The sequence below is a fragment of the Nyctereutes procyonoides genome, unplaced genomic scaffold (genome assembly GCF_905146905.1).
Source record: "Nyctereutes procyonoides isolate TBG_1078 unplaced genomic scaffold, NYPRO_anot_genome, whole genome shotgun sequence".
Lineage (NCBI taxonomy): Eukaryota > Metazoa > Chordata > Mammalia > Carnivora > Canidae > Nyctereutes > Nyctereutes procyonoides.
The window spans coordinates 24,768,072-24,784,084 of record NW_026575159.1 but is presented as its reverse complement, the minus strand read 5'-3'; the positions used below and the strand labels follow the sequence as shown (position 1 = coordinate 24,784,084).

Below are 16,013 nucleotides of genomic sequence, written 5' to 3'. Positions count from 1 at the left end.
GAGAGCTCTCTCCAGGCCTCGGTAATGACAGACAGGGAAGCCGAAGGTCTAGGGTAACTGGTGGGCCCCAGGAAAGCACTGGGAGCAGCATGGAGGTGGCAGGGGCCTCTGGGGGACATCTGTCTATGCACAGCGCACAGGTGCAGTGCTCCGTGTGGGACAGCCAGCTCCTCAGAGTCAGAGACCACTTTCTTTGCTCCTTCCCTGGACTAGACTGTCTAAGGTGGGGGGATCTCAGAGGTGGCACCTTTCTCCAGGTGCTGGCTCAAGGTTCAGGATCGAGCTGCAAGGAGGGAGGCCCCCAGCCGTGGAAATGGCATGGTTTTTTGAGTACCTTTTAGAAGCACATTTTCTTTTCTTTTCTTTTCTTTTCTTTTCTTTTCTTTCTTTTCTTTTCTTTTCTTTTCTTTTCTTTTCTTTCTTTTCTTTTCTTTTCTTTTCTTTCTTTTCTTTTCTTTCTTTTTTCTTTTCTTTTTTTCTTTTCTTTCTTTTTTCTTTTTTTCTTTTTTCTTTTCTTTTCTTCTTTTCTTTTCCTCTTTCTTTCTTTCTTCTTTCAGATTTTATTTAATTATTTGAGAGAGAGAGGGAGAGAGAGAGAGAGAGAGAGCATACACAGAGGGAGAGGGACAAGCAGACTCCCTGTTGAGCGGAAAGCCCAATGCAGGGCTGCATCCCAGGACCCTGGGACCATGACCTGAGCTAAAGGCAGATGCTTAACCGACTGAGCTCCCCAAGTGCCCCTAGGAGCACATTTTTCTGAGTGTCTACACCAGGCTAAGAACTGGGGACAAAGTCAACTGGTCTCTGCCTCCTGGTGCCAGGGCGATGCTGTTAAAACCTGCGTGACTTGCAGAAAGGGCCCTGCCAAGGTCAAAGGCGTCCCTTTGGCTAGATGAGGCCAGTGGGGTGGTGGCCAGATGGGGAAAGGAGGGACTTACATCTGGAGGAGCTCATCATTTTCAGTCACAAAACAGGATCAGAAGATGGGGTGCTTAACTTTGAATGCGTGTCTCATTCCAGCCACACTTTCTGTGGTGCATTATGAGCTTACAGTTCTTGCAAGCTTGTGGTTATCTTAGGAAGAGCACTAGCATGCTATGAACTATCTGAGTGAGGACTGACGAACCATTCATGTAAATATTTAAAGTATGCTAACTTTCGAACAAAGCGCATTTGGGTTTTTCTTATTTGCTAGTCCACTAGGTATCCCATCTTCTCCTCAACTAAATGAAGAAGTGATACAGATCCCCACCCCACCCCACCCCCACCTCTGGAAGGTCTTGCTGAGAGCATAGATCTTTCTAAAATCTGAATATGCAGGGCACAGAGGAAGGATTTAAGGCAAGGGTGGGGACTGGGCTGGCTGACTTCTGGACCCTTTCAAGCTACTCAGTTCTCCATCCGAAACTGCAGACAAAGAGAGGGGTGGAGCATAAGATCACAGATGGGCCAGACAGCAGCTGGGGGGACCCTGCACTAAGATTCTCCTCTCTACCCCCAGGAGACAATGGGTGGGGACCTTCTTCGCTATGCTTCAAGGATCCCGGGAAGACACATTTTCTGAAATCGCTTAAGCTCCCTTCTAAAATGCTCATAGGAGGGCCCAGCATTTGGGTGGACAACCAGAAAATACACACTATAAATAGCAATAATTAACAGGGATTTTAGGCCAGGCTGGGTAATAGGTGCTTCTTGTGTTTTATCTCTGAATTCTGCAGCCACGACCCAATGTCATTCCCGGCAACAGGCAGGCAGAGGTCAATAACTTGCCCAAGGTCACCGAGCTTGCACACGCAGAGCCACCAGGCAAGCCCATTTGGAATAAACGGCGGGCCTAGCACTAGCAGTTCAAATCCGTGCTGAGTGACTTTTAGACAAGATCTTAGCCTCCTGGGGACTCAGTTGCCTCCACCGCAAAATGGGGTGAGGAATGCAGGGACTTTTCCATCATCAGAAGTGCCAGCGGATGTCTGACATGTGGCAGAGCGTGCAAATGGAGCACACCGCAGACACACAGCATTGGGGTGCAGTTTCCCTTCTTCACCGTGGGTTAGAGCGTGTGGAGAAACGCACGCAGGAGAAAGTTGAGGCTGAATGTTGCTTGCCCCCTCTGGTTGTAAAGCTGGCACCTCCTGGGTTTTAGGCACTCTCAACCCCCGTGCATGGGTCAGGGAGGTGGTGGACAGGGTCCTGAGTGGGGTTTCTGGGGGGCTGCAGTCCATCTGAAACCCCCCACACCTTGCACACAAGACACCGCTGGCTGCTTTCCGACAGCCAGGGTGCGGAGGAATGGAAACTTCTGTCACCAACAGCACTTGCTAGCAACTTCCCTCTCTGCGGTTTTCTCTGTCATTCCCTTGATAAAAGACCCAAGGCTGAGCAAATGTACCCAACATTTACGAATCTCATCTTCACATGAAAACACCCGCCCCTCAAGAAGTGAGCTGCTGAAAAATGATGCACGATGTACTCTAAACTGGGTCATTCCTCACCCAGGGGGTTCGGCGCGTGGCTGACTTGCTGTGTGTGTCCCCTGTACCATAGGCTTCGAGCATCTTCGACAGCCCGGGGAGAGAGAGCGATGGGAAACAGTATGCGATCCACCCCAGCACCTCCCGAGAGGCCTGTGCCCAGCCCAGATGGTAAGTCTGGATTCTGGGGTCCTGGGTGTGATGCTTAACTCCATCGCTCGAAAGCCAGGGCCAAGACTGAGAGTGCCGGGGGTGCTGACAGTTGTTGAAACAGGGTACTGGGTGCCTCGGTGCTCACAATACCTGCTTCTCTCACTCTGCTTGTGGTTAACGTTTCATAACTACATATTAAAAAAGATAGAGCAGTGGTGCCCTGAGTGGCTGCTGGGTAGCTGGCATTGCGTGGTGGACCGCTGAGAGCAGCTCGGTCCACCTTTATTTTCCAGGTGGGGAAACTGAGGCCTATTAAGGAAATGGAATCAGCTTTTGGAAGAGTCAGATTTCCAGCTCAGGCCAGTCTGATTCTGCAACCTCGGCTCTTGCCTACCGCACCCCGCCAGCCCACGATATACTATTATCATGGGTTTAATATTATCACAGCTCTGCAAAAGCTTCTGTGGTGCAACTTGATGCAGCTAGATATTAGCTCAAGGAAATCTTCCTGGAAAGGAAGGAATCTTGTGTCCCATTGGTAGGATCACAGGGCCAGCCATCCTGGGGCAGGGCACAATGTCACAGGTTAGGCTTCCCATGGCGCTGGCAGACTCCAGAAGCCAGGGAGACCTTCAGAGACAGCCAGAGAGCCATCGGAGGAGGTCAGTGAGCAGAAGGCAAAGGCTGAGAGTAAAACCCCTGGAGCCCTGGGTGGGCTGGTGGTGACTCACTGTGTGAGTCCGCTAGGGGCTTGGGAGGGGATGGTCCAGAGGTCGGATGATCCCATCAGTGTCCCCAGGGTGAGTCTCCTTGGGACATTTCCACCCCCTATCTGATGTCACAACACTAGTGGTTGGTCTCCCTCTGCTAATGCCCTGAGTCCCCCATGTCCCCTGCAGCTGTGCACCCAGCAAAGCTCCCACACAGATGCCCACCATCCCACTGAGAGCAGACAGTGCCAGGTGCCCTGGCTCTACTGCTCATTCCGTGACTCTTGTGGCCCCTTCAGAAAGGAGGCACCTTCTCATTTCTTCCACAATGGAGATACCCAAGTTATACATGGTCTCATGATCCCTCAGATGCTCCCAAGTGAGTGTGCCAAGTCCCTGCAGCCCAGCCCTCCACCCTAGCCAGATGCATGGCAACTCTAGTGGTTGTTTGTCCCAACTCCCCTCCTTAAACCTAAAGGGGGAAAAGACTAAAAGAATGTTCTCCTGTACAAAGGAGATGGAACCATGTGATGAGGTGGGGCAGCTGGTGTGCATTCTGGGCCCCTTGGCCTCCCATGCAAAGCTCAGAGCTCTGTGCTGCTATACCGAGCAGCCGTCCCTGCGGCTGCGAGGAGGCAGCCTGGGTCCTTCTCCCACCTTCTCCAAACCACCACAAGTCACAGCTTCCTCTTCTAGTCATGGCTACTTGTAGGAAACACCCAGGGCCCCATCTGTTCTGGGAGGCAGGCACCCACCCACCAAGGCCATTTTGCAGGGCTATCTTTCAAGCTGGGGCAGGGGGGTAGCATGCTTGAGCAAACCCCATGAAAACATGGGTCTCCAAGGCCTTGCTCATTTGCTTTTATTTTTTTTAATGCAAATTCTTGTGAAATAAGTTTCTCTTTTTCCACCGTGTGGGTGGGAGGTCACCTCGAAAAAAGAGGTGGAGGGGTCTCCCCAGCCCAACGCCCGCTGGTTAAGAGAATTCCCCAGATCAGACCCAGGGTGTGATCCAGGCAACCACATCAATCACTACCAGCTGGCTTCTCCATCGCCCACCCCTGAAAAGTTTCCCTTGTGATTGGCCCAAATTTGATTTTCTCTTTTTTCTCCGACATCCCCTTGAAGAAAGGAGAGGAAAGTGGTTGCAGTGGATGCTGCATTAATGAGTTTCTAGCCAATGGATGCAGAGGGTTCGGGTTTTCACAGAACAGGCACCGACTCAGCTAACACCCATGCTTACTCATTTGGTGATGCTCCAATAGCAAGGAAGTAGTGCAGGGAGCTGATTGATTTAGGCCAACATACAAGTGGAGCTTCCTCTGATGTTAGCTTGAGTGCTGGAGAATTAAAATCACCCAAAACCCCAGGCCCTACGAAGGGCTCTGCAGAGGGGGCCAGCCTGTAAACAGCTAGACAGATGTGTTTTCTGAGTTTTCAGGAGCATTTTCTTTCCCCCAATCCAGGGCTGTGAATGCCTTGGAACGTGGCTTTGTCCATCTGTTGCCTCCTGAACTAAGCTTTCCAGAACATTCATGATTACTCTAGTTCCCAGAGACTAATGACACAAAATCCCCAGAGGTAGTGGGGCTTGATGGAAACGGGGTAGGTCTCAGAGAAAAATGACCTTGCTGAGCTTCTAGTGTTGCCCCTGTTGGTCGGTCATTTGGCGTTGGGGAAGTCCCTTAGCCACCCAGAAGGGCAGGGCTCGGCTCAGCTCTCCGATGGAGACCAGGACAATCCCCTTCTGATAGCAATGACAGCACAAAGTAGCTACCCGATAAATATGGGGGAAATCACTTTTTCAAACTGCACTTGGGGCCACCTGATTGCACTAGACTATGTCCAAATGCCCATTTAAAGCAGTCAGATTGGGAGTTCCATGACTTGTTTCCTAAACATTTCAAATAACTCATTTTCTCTACAATTCTATTCTTTTTTTAGACTCTTGCTCTGTGCCAGACACAGTACAGAACTGAGTAAGACCTAGGGAACTCCCATGTAGCTGGGAAATGACATATTTCTACCTTAAAGAAAATCTTAAGGTACAATTTCCCCACCACCACCTTGCTTTCTTTCTTTTTTTTTCCTCTCCTCACCTTTTATCACCCTGACTTAAAGCAAGATCTCATTGACAGAGGGAGTATTGCAAACCCAGACACTGTTCAGACTCCTTTCTGTGCAAGTGTGGAAATCACACTAAAGCAGGGCATTTACATAGCATGGAGGGTACTGCCCCATGGAAAGAGGAGATGGGAGGGGCTCTGAGCAAGAAGAAGGGGGCAGGGAGGTCTCTGACCCAGCCTGGCACTTTTCAGTGAATGATTCTCAGACCACCTGCATCAGAGCCTCTGGAAAGTTGTCAAAAAAGCAGATCGTGGGCCCTGCCCCAGATCTGCTCCCCACCCCAGATCTGCTTCAGAATTTGATGCTGGTGCATTTCTTCCAAGGCCCTTGGCTTAAACCGAAAGCTGGCATCCCCAGACCCAGATTTCAGCCCTGCTTCTGCTCTTAACACACAGTGAGAGATGAGAGAAGAAGTCAGCTTGTCTCCTTACGGTCCCTCTGGCCTCACTTGTAAAATGTGATGATGGGAGTTCCTCTGCTTATAACGTGCCAGACGTGATCCCGAGTGCTTTACGCACATCCCGTCTCCCTCCTCTCATCAATTGCAGGAAGCAATCATCGTCACAGGCAGGCCAGTGCCATGGGAGGCAGCCTGTGTCAGATCTTTGAATAGACCCACATTTCCCACCTGGGTCTTACTCATCCCACTTCTGGCCCATCAGATGGTTCTAGGTGGAATGTGATCGTTCAACTCTTTTACACTGAATGCACAACTTCCGTTCTAGCAATGACCACACAAAATACACCTAGTCCATCAAAACATGATTTCACAGTGCATGGGATGGGGCTAAAGATTTTTTTTTTAAAGTAACTTAACATAAAGAAAGACACTGTTAGGTGAATGGTGGTGCAGGTGGTATTCAGTAGCATTAGGAGAAGAGCAGGTGGCCAAGAGCAAGAGTCTGCACCCTCTGAGGCTGGGTGGCTGGGTTTTGAGACCGGGCCCTCAGCTTGCCATCGTGTGCTCCCAAGCAAGTCTTTCCAACTCGCTGTGCCGTCGGAGAGCCTCAGGGCCTACTCGGTCCCCATCCGCCCCATCTCAGAGATGGGGCAGCCAAGATGTTGGACAGAAAAGAACTTGTGAGCCACTATGTCTCACTTTTCAACCCACAATACAGGACCCACAGGTACAACCTATGGTTCGTGGTGATCTGCAGAACTCAGTAGATTTCCTATCAGGCCAGGCTGCCCAGTCCTGTCTGATTGGTTACTTGTGTGTATTTCCTGTAAAGGATGCTCAAAGTAAGGCCTGCTTAGACCCTCTGGAGGCCACGGACTGGGGCATGATTCAAGCAAGTGCAAAACCAGAAGCTGAGAGCACTGGCTTGTTTAGCTCCTTGCCAACCAACTGCACTCAGCTGCTGGTGCCAACTTGGAAGCCTCATTTGGAGTCAGCCTTTGTCCCAACCTGTCAAGGAGCAAGTGTTAAGTGGGGAGAGCCTGGTAATTACACGCCAAGGAGAGCTCAGTGGCCTAGGGACACGACCATGAGCTTAACAAGCCGCATGCTCTCCCTGGCACACTACTAAAACTCTCCCAGCCTTTGTTTCTTCACTTTTTAAATAAGAATGTACATTCCCTAGGGTTGTAGGGAGCATTGGGAGTAATGACAGGCTGGTTTTGCTAGAATAATAAATGGAATCTACTGAAAGGTTTTTAGCATTTAAAAAGAAATGGTAATGATTCTACAAGGAATAATAATGCAAAAAAAGGCAGGGGGGCCTGTCCTCCTTTGACCAAGTAATATCTGTGGCTAGTAAATTCTGTATGGGTCCCTTTCTGTTTTTGGATTCATTTCCTGTTTTAGACTTTTGTACATTTGGTTCGATATGATGCATGTTCAAGTTGAACCATCAGTAAATATTTGGTCTTCTGGATTTCATCTTCTGTTCTCACCAAGTGGAGTTTGCTCTTAGAAGAATAGAATAGTTTCAAATTTACGCATCCAGAGGCTTTTCAAAATTTAGGACACTGTCAGCTGAAATCGGTCTTGGACTATGTAACGCTCATCTCAACCATCCCATAAACATGATATCAACGTGCTCCTGACCACCCCGTGGAGGCAGGTTCTATACATATGCTGCATCATGCTTCTGATCTCAATCATATAGGGTAGATTTCAATATTTCCCATTTTTATACATGAAGAAATCAAGTTCAGATTGGTTAAAAATAAATCTCTCCCCAAATCGCAGAACAATTAAGTGGTGGAGGTGGAATTTAAGCCAGGTCTGATTGATTCCGAAGCCCATTCTCTCTTCTGAAAATCCTCTCTGGATTTCTCCCTTATGCACGGCACATTTCTTCACTCACTTTGTTTCCTTATCTTAAATTTGCGATAATCCCGTCCATGCCTCTCCTTGGGACCAATCCCTTCTCTGATTTAATTCTAGGGCTCAGCCCTCCACAAAACTTGGGCCTGCAGGAGGACCTGACAGTGTGTTTGAGCTTTATGAGCAAACTTGACTTTCCCCCTTTGCGTGTACTCTACTGTAGGGACCTAGTGAGACAGGTGGCAGGGATGGGCCTGAAATCCCCACAAAGGACCAGGCCAGGGACATTATTTTTAAGCAAAAGTCCCGAAGCCAGGCTTTCTCAGCGACGTTGAAGTGTTATAGCTATAAAAACATCGTTATTACGGAAATTCCACAGGAAACTCCACACTGTTATTGTGAAATTGAAACCCTCTAGTCCCTGAAGCCTCTTTCCACTATTGAGACAATTGTTTTTATTATGGGATTGTGTTTTTTGTTTCTGTTTTTAAAGTAAGGAAAGGCGGTTGTTCTGTTTCACAGTCTTCGACGGGGAATCAGACATGAAAGCCCCAACCCCCGCACAGACACAAAGTCTATTTCAAGGTTCTGTGATGGGCTCAGATAACAAACGCTGTGCGCCTCCTTCCGACACTTGTTTTTCACAAGGGGTTGGGTCTGTGATGACCGCCATCACGCTGCTGCCACAAATCAAGTTTCCTTCTCTTGGGCCGCTTTAGGCAGCAGGATGGGAGCTTTGAAGAGCCCTGTAGCACAAGCATGTCTCCTTGTTTTCACGTCAGGAACCTGCTCTGAGCATCTGAGATGGGGCAGCGGGTGCTGGAGAGGACTGCAGGACAGCTCCTCCTGGAGTTCACACTCATTCCCCCAGAATCACGCAAACTCCAGAATACAACCTGGATAATTGCATCAAAGGAAAAGCCTAGGGACCCAGATGGGAGGTCAGAGCAGAGGCACTAGGCAAATCTCCTGGGGGTGGAAGGGTTGAGAAAAGGGAGAGCAGATGCTTTCCTGGCAGAAGGAGCAGCCTGTTTGCAAGCCCTGAGGATGGGGCATCCTGGCAAATTGAGAACACGATGGCTCATCCTCATCATTCACTGTTCCTGAGACAGTGAAGAGACCATGTTAATAAGTAGCCCCTTCGGGATCCCTGGGTGGCACAGCGGTTTGGCGCCTGCCTTTGGCCCAGGGCGCGATCCTGGAGACCCGGGATCGAATCCCACGTCGGGCTCCCGGTGCATGGAGCCTGCTTCTCCCTCTGCCTGTGTCTCTGCCTCTCTCTCTCTCTGTGTGACTATTATGAATAAATAAAAAAAATTAAAAAAAAATAAGTGGCCCCTTCATTTTGGGGGCCATTAGCCCAGATTTCCATCATGAAGATGTTTTCTAATCTCTCATTTTCCAGACAATGCAGGCCTAAGAAAGGGAGGCTGCAGCCCCACTCAGAGTGCAGAGTCAGTCTCATAATCAGGGCTACTCTACGGGGAAGCTAACCAAATCCTCTGTGTTAGGCCCTCCTTCACTGTCACCCCATCTTCCTAGGGACTGTACCGGGCTCTGCATTTGCAATTTCTTTTCTGTTCTTTTTCTTAAAGAGGATTTCCACATTTGCATGGGCTTCATGCCTCACAAAATCTGGATCCACCCTTTATCAGAACTCAGGACTTCTGGCTTCAAGCCCAACAGCGAGGCTGCCTTCCTACTACTGAGCTGGGTCTGGGCTACATGGGGAAAGAATCCTTTAATTCAGCAAAGCAGCATGTGAGGGAAGTGTCCCCATAGGCTCAGGGGAGGCTCCACGGGGTCAGCCACTCCCTGGCCAGGCACAGCTCCTTCTCATGAGGCCCGACTCCTTTCGGTGATCTTGGCCAGCATGAATCACTTTTGGTTTCCATTTCACGCCTACAAATGATTGCTTCTGGCTGCATTATTGTCTGCAGCTCAGCTTCCCCAAATGAACAATATACTGGAATGTGCGGTTCCATGGTGATAACTGGCTTCTGATTCACTCTTACACGTTCTACTACTGAAGCTATCTTTGGGTTTACTCTATCCGGGCACTTGTGAGCTGCAGGGTCCCCAATATAGGAATTATAAGAGGCAGGGTCTGTACCCCACAAAATGGCCAGTTTGGGCCACCAAGCCTGCCGTGCCCGAGTGCTGGGATTTCTCCAGGTTTTTCTGGGGTGCAAGGGGCAGGTGATGACTCTTCCCATGATTACTTATGGACTCTCTAGAATGTGAGCTCCATTAGATGCAGGGAGACTTGGCTTGCTTTTATTCACATGTTCGGCCCACAGTAGGTGCTCTGAACAATCACTGAGCAAGTGAATACATGGTAAGTCACCCAGAATTGTGAGTGCAGATGCCCAGCCAGCCGACAGAGCAATGAACCCGATGCCATAGCAAACGGTACTGAACTTGCCCATTTATAAGGTATATTATTTTCCAAAAATGCACCCCAATATTACCTTGCCTCTAATGCACCCAAATTCCAGCAAACTGCTAAGGCTGTGAAATAAGCAGCTTTGCTGAGCACCAAAATGTGATTTCACATGTTATCGTTCCTTCTCTGGCTGACAGTAAACTGTACTCACATGAACCAAACAGCACACTTTCCTTTTCAAGACATCACCAGAATTACACCAGAATTACTTTCAATGTACATATGAAGAAAAGTACTTTTCCTTCCACCCGTACTCCAACATTCCTCTTAAATAGATCCCCAGCATGGTGCCTTATATTCGACAAGGAAGAAGTGCTTTGTGGAGCTTCAGAGTTAGAGTTTTTGGGTCCCAGAACTCATGTAGCCCAACCAGACAGCCTATCCCAAAATGTGACAGATGGGGACCTGCAAGCCCTAGGCCACATAATAATAATAATAATAATAATAATTATTATTATTATTATTATTATTATTATAATGCTTTTATGGTCTCTTATCATTCATGGGGTGCTGCTACCTACTTTCACCTCATCTCAGACAGAAACTGGAATGAAGTATTATTAGCCTCACTTTAAAGATGGGGAAACCAAGGCTAGGATCAGTAGACACAGTGGCAAACCTTGAAGCCAGATCAGCTCAAGGACCTCAGGATCCCCACTTCTCCGAGAAGAACATCAGAGCCAAGGCAGGCCTGGGAATGGAAGTTAGGGCACCGATCTTGGGGTCCCTTCAAGATCCCTGAGCCACCCTCCCTGAAGAGAGGAGGGCCTGTTTTACACTGCTGTTCCAAAGCAAGTCACCTATCTCCAGCCAAGAAGTCCGAGGGAGGGGCTCATGTCCGCTCATCCCCTTCCTGGGGCTGGTCACCTTTCACTTCCCTCTGAAGGAGAACACCCCTTGCCTTTGTTTCCCTAGGACTGGACAGCGACTTCTTGGCCGTACTGAGTGATTACCCATCTCCTGACATCAGCCCGCCCATATTCCGCCGGGGGGAGAAACTGCGAGTGATTTCTGAGTGAGTTGGTTTTCCAAATGTTTCACAATCCCTTAAAATGGGTGAACTCAATTTAAGCGGGAATCGTCAGATTTTAGCAATAGTTGTCTAACTCCACTCGGGCCCTGGTCCAATTATGAGATGAGAAATTTAACCTGTACAGCAGATCCTAGTGCTTAAACCTTAATACCGTCGGTGCTCTAAAACCTTCAGATGCTTCACGTTGCCTAGAGGATTAAATTTAAATTCCTTAACTTGACTTTTGAGGCCCTTTATCGTCCAACTTCTCATGTTGGTCTCACCTTCCATCCTTCCTAGACCAGTGCAGTATGACCTCAGGCAGGAGGACCCAGGGGTCTGAGAAAGCTTCTGATTAGAAACAAAAAGCATTGCCTTCCATCCTGTTGTCTCTCCATGACTCAGAATGGGCTATGGAACAAATAGAGGGCTCTAAGCTTCCTTTATTTAGGTTCTCATTGATACGGACAGAACTATCTTGGTTATATTGTAGGGTGTAATTCTGCGTAGTGAACATTTATTTTTAAAAAGCCTCTAATTCTGACCCATCAGCTGCGGATCCCCAAAAGATGGTTAGTGCCAGCATGTGGGAATGGCTCCTGCTTAACTCGGGATGAGGGATATACTTAAAAACCATATTTGCATATGGAGAAATGTGATCACTGGTGGGTTTTAAAAAAGAAACAGCCTTACGTGCCCGAAGTTAAATCTGATTACTCTGTTCACTCACTCGCTTTGCCACTCACTCATCCACGCATTCCTATCTGTTCTTGTTCTTCCAGTGAAGGGGGCTGGTGGAAAGCCATTTCCCTTAGCACTGGTCGGGAGAGCTACATCCCTGGGATGTGTGTGGCCAGAGTTTACCACGGGTGAGTACATTTCTGAAGTGGCATCTCTAAAGCATGATACTGATGCTAAGGACATGGAGATTCCAGCCTGGAGTTGTGGAAAGAAAGTCTCAAGAGGGTTATGCTTACTCTCAGTCCACAAGGTTTGCCAAGTGACAAGGTGACACTTGGCAAACCCTTGCCCTATCTGAGACTCGGTTTCCCCATCAGTAAGATAAAGGAGCTGGACCTTTCAGCTCCAGTGCTGTGTTCCTGGCACACAGCAAAAAACAGTCAAGAGCTGTGACCAGTGGAGCACAGCTGCTAAAAGTCAGCCTGTCTGTGTTGCCGTCCTGCCTCTGTCACCTGCAGGCTGTGACAGTGGGCAAGCTACTTGACATCTCCTGTCCCAGCTTCCTTTCCTCATCTGTCAAACAAAAATCACAATGCAGAAGGACAGGTACCATAATCGATAGTAAGAGCAAAGTGCAGGCTGTGAGGACTGTGAGGTAGGGTAACCTGTGGATAGTTCCTGGAACAATGCCTGGCATTACAGTAAGCACTTGGTACATATTAGCTATACTCTTATCAAACCCTACCCAGAACACCGAGAACACTTATTGCCCCAAATGCTTACTTACCCAACATGACAAATGGAGAAGTCAAGCAGAAAAGGAGAAATTCTCATCTGCATGGCAGATGAGCAACCAAGTGCACTGCTTTCCCCTGCAGTTGTAGAGACAGGTGGCTCTGGAGCCCAGCACCCCTGGGTTGGCATAGGCAGGGCTCAGTTCCCCAGCTTCCACAGTAGGAGCTCCCCACAAGCTCCCCACCTCCTTGACCCATGGTCTCCTCATCTGTCAAGCTACCAAAGCCAGAGCTTGGCATAGAGGAAAGAAGAATGAAAAGCATCATTTTTTATTTGGAGGGATTCAGAAATAACTGCTTTATATGCTCACACCTGGCAAAGTAGAGTTATGTGCCTACATAGTTTGCAGAATGTAATTCCATGCACTTAATTGCAGCATCATGGATTTTTGATCATGAATATCCAAAGTCATTCCTGAGCCTAGGATGATGAAGGGAAACAGCAGTAGGACAGGAGCTGCTATGACAGCCATATTCTGAAATGTCAGTCACGCAACCCTTCCAAGTCAGCTGTGCGTCCCTGACCCATCCGCTCCTTTGGCAGACATGCATCAATGCCTTCATGTGGAAGACATGGTGCTGTGCGCTGCTGGGGGGGTCGGGTGGTGGGGAGCCCAGATGAGTAAGAGGTAACAGCCCCATGGAGCTTCTGATCTAGCAGATGCAACAGATGTCTTTAAAATATCAAATAGGAAGAGGCGGTGCAGGAGAATGGTTATGGAATTCGAGGTCCCAGGAAAATGCATTGCAATTCTAGCTTTACTACTTTTTTTTTAAATTTTTATTTATTTATGACAGTCACAGAGAGAGAGAGAGAGAGAGGGGCAGAGACACAGGCAGAGGAAGAAGCAAGCTCCGTGCACCGGGAGCCCGACATGGGACTTGATCCCTGGTCTCCAGGATCGCGCCCTGGGCCAAAGGCAGGCGCCAAACCGCTGCGCCACCCAGGGATCCCCTCTAGCTTTACTACTTGCTGACATAGAGCAACTTGGACGAATTACTTACTCACTCTGACCTTCAGTATCCTCACTGGTGAAGGAGACACAATACTACCTGTCTTAAGGGGTTTATATGAGGGTGAGATTTCAATGCCCATAGGGGCACCTGGGTGGCTCAGTCAGTTAGGCATCTGCCTTCAGCTCAGGTCATGATCTCAGGGTCCTGGGATTGAGGCACGCATGTCAGGCTCCCTGCTCAGTGGAAAACCTGCTTCTCTCTCTCCCTCTGCCTCTCTCTCTCTCTGCTCATGCTCTCTCCCTTTCTCTCAAATAAATAAATAAAATCTTAAAAAAAAAGATATTCCAAAGCCCATAATTTGCATTATGCCTATAATTAGTATTCATACATGACTGTCACTATTATTTTTATTGTATTTGTTCCCATGAGTGGAATTTCCTGGAGGGATAGGGAAGGATGAATATTTGTCGCAGACACTAAAATAATTAATACACCATACATTGTGCAGAACTAAGGGGGTAGTTAAAATATGAAGATGAATCATCATCTTAACAACAAAAGTGCTCTCGGAGGCCAGTATATAAATAAACAGTATCTGATTATATGTCTATGGTCTTCTAAGAGTCTCCCAGCCACAGTGTTAAAATGACTCGCTTGCGTGCCTTGGGGATGCCAAAAAGGTACGATGCAGTGAAGCATTGATACTTGCCACGGCATGTGCTAATTCAGAACTGTGGATTAAAAGCCAGGGGTTACCCCCTGAAATACAGAGACTGTTAAAAGGGAGGTATAATTGCTTCTGAGCACACCCCAGCCAAGTGTTAACAAAGCATTTCCTTCCACGCTGGGATCTGGCTGGGGCCACTCTGCAAAATGAGGAAGTGGCTGCTTCCTTAGAACATAGATTCCTTTGTGCACGGAGCTGCTTTCTAAAGCACATTCAGGAGTGTTGGCTCTTCTATGGAAGGTGAACAGTCTGTTGGACACCACAGTATTACAACTGGACCACAGTATTAGAACTGCCTTTTTTTGTTGTTTTTTATTCTTAAGTAAAAAAAAAAAAGAAAGAAAGAAAGAAAAGAAAAGAAAAGAAAAAAGAAACGCAGAAACTTGTCAATGCACTGTGCAAGCAATGACAATTTGACAACTTTCTTTAAAATTAGTTGAACAAGAGAAGACAGGACAGAAGGACAGAAATATGATGAATGCCAAGGGGGGCTTGTTAAGTTGGTGGAATTATGCACCACCATGTCTGTCTTTCTTGTGCCCGTGTCATCTACTCATTCACAAAAATCAAGGTATCAAGCTTGATAATGTGGACGCAAAGATGAAGCCCAAACAGACAGACACAGTCGCTGCCCTGGTGGGGTGGTGAGGGAGCGATGGGGTCGCTAGGGGTTAAGACAGAGACCTCAAGCAACATGCCACCAGGTACCATATCGTGGTTTAGAATGCTTCTATGTCATATGATACAGAATGGGCACAGTCCCGCTGGCACTTGAGAGCAAGATGGGAAAGATGTTTTATGCATCGTCGTGTCCTTGCTGTCCGATGTAACACCTGGAGTCCAGCAGGCACTCGGGAATTTTAGTTGAAAGATCAAAAGTAGGGAGGAAGGGAGGAAGGAAAGAAGAACCGATTGCCCACCTTTTTTCATATGAACTGGACTTTGTTCTTAATCTCGGTACCACCTGCCTGTTGGGGGAGGGTGTGCTCAGGGTACTCATGCCATCCTTCTATTTCCCAGGTGGCTGTTCGAAGGGCTAGGCAGAGACAAGGCAGAGGAGCTGCTACAGTTGCCAGACACAAAGATGGGGTCTTTCATGATCCGAGAAAGTGAGACAAAGAAAGGTGAGTGGCTTCTGAGTCCCCTTTCTGTGCCAGGGCTGAGCTGAGCAGCTTTTGTTCCAGGCTGACTTGTGACACGGGTCATTTTACCTCCTCCCATGACACATGTAAACCCATCTGATCTGGTGAGGTCCCTGCAGCCTACCCCCAGCCTCCCCAAGAGGCCAGCATCAAAGCTAGGGACCTGGGGTGCCTGGAGGGCTCAATCGGTTAAGCGTCTGCCTTCGGCTCAGGTCATGATGTCAGGGTCCTGGGATCGAGTTCTGTATCAGGCTCTCTGCTCAGTGGGGAGTCTGCTTCTCTCTCTCCCTCTTCCTTTGTGCTCACATTCTCTCTCAAATAAATAAAATCTTAAAAAAAAAAAAAAAAGGACCTAAAGACAGGGAGCAGGGACCTGGCCGAACAGGGTCATGGCTGGACTCAATGAGTCCCGCAGGCTCCTGCTGGGAAACGTCCTATCAACTGGGAAGGAAAGCAAATAGCAGGTGTAGGCGGCACTGGGCTGGAATGAACAGGCTTCAGACTCGGCCTGGCCCATGCTC

General features: G+C 48.3%; 2 protein-coding genes across 3 annotated transcripts in view; one reads left to right on the top strand and one right to left on the bottom strand.

Moving 5' to 3' along the window:
• Window positions 1-16,013, bottom strand: part of TG (thyroglobulin) — a 247,711-nt gene that overhangs the window by 69,721 nt on the left and 161,977 nt on the right. The window lies entirely within an intron of this gene.
• The window catches only part of SLA (Src like adaptor), an 87,356-nt gene that overhangs the window by 62,416 nt on the left and 8,927 nt on the right, over window positions 1-16,013 (top strand). Inside the window, exons 3-6 of one of the 2 annotated variants that reach the window (XM_055313868.1) lie at window positions 2,545-2,642; window positions 11,095-11,194; window positions 11,974-12,060; window positions 15,371-15,474. In XM_055313868.1, the coding sequence (XP_055169843.1) occupies window positions 2,582-2,642; window positions 11,095-11,194; window positions 11,974-12,060; window positions 15,371-15,474 (352 nt within the window). In that variant the 5' untranslated portion in view covers window positions 2,545-2,581. Of the gene's footprint in view, window positions 1-2,464; window positions 2,643-11,094; window positions 11,195-11,973; window positions 12,061-15,370; window positions 15,475-16,013 lie in introns of those variants that run through there. The other variant, XM_055313867.1, reaches the window with a different exon arrangement.